Genomic DNA, 293 nt, shown 5'->3' on the forward strand with positions numbered 1-293 from the left:
TTCCTTTAGCATCTACGTGGAAGTCAACCAACAGTAGAAAAAGCTCAGCAGAAACTGAATTCTCTGATGACTCCTCTAATGCTGAAAAGTAAGCTTTTGAGATCTTCTAGAGACTGTACGTTGTAATTTATTTAGCTATAAAAGCATCACTTGAATTTCTGCTATTAATAAAAAGGAAGAAACAATGGAAATACAGTTGAAAGAATTTATACTGTCCTATGCTGCATTTTAGTTGTGAATTCATTGAGAAGTATTTCATATGTGTGCCTGCTGTTTGAGAGAGCGGTCAGGAT

General features: G+C 35.2%; 1 protein-coding gene across 1 annotated transcript in view; it reads left to right on the forward strand.

Annotated features, from left to right (window-relative positions):
• The window catches only part of LOC104835473 (YTH domain-containing protein 2-like), a 4,681-nt gene extending 4,589 nt beyond the window's left edge, over positions 1-92 (forward strand). The window contains exon 6 of the mRNA XM_010573467.1: positions 10-92. Within this exon, the coding sequence (XP_010571769.1) occupies positions 10-92 (83 nt within the window). The remainder of the gene's footprint in view (positions 1-9) is intronic.
• Positions 93-293: the final 201 nt, after the last annotated feature.

Source organism: Haliaeetus leucocephalus, unplaced genomic scaffold (genome assembly GCF_000737465.1).
Source record: "Haliaeetus leucocephalus isolate CR32 unplaced genomic scaffold, Haliaeetus_leucocephalus-4.0 Scaffold388, whole genome shotgun sequence".
In the NCBI taxonomy this organism is placed as follows: domain Eukaryota; kingdom Metazoa; phylum Chordata; class Aves; order Accipitriformes; family Accipitridae; genus Haliaeetus; species Haliaeetus leucocephalus.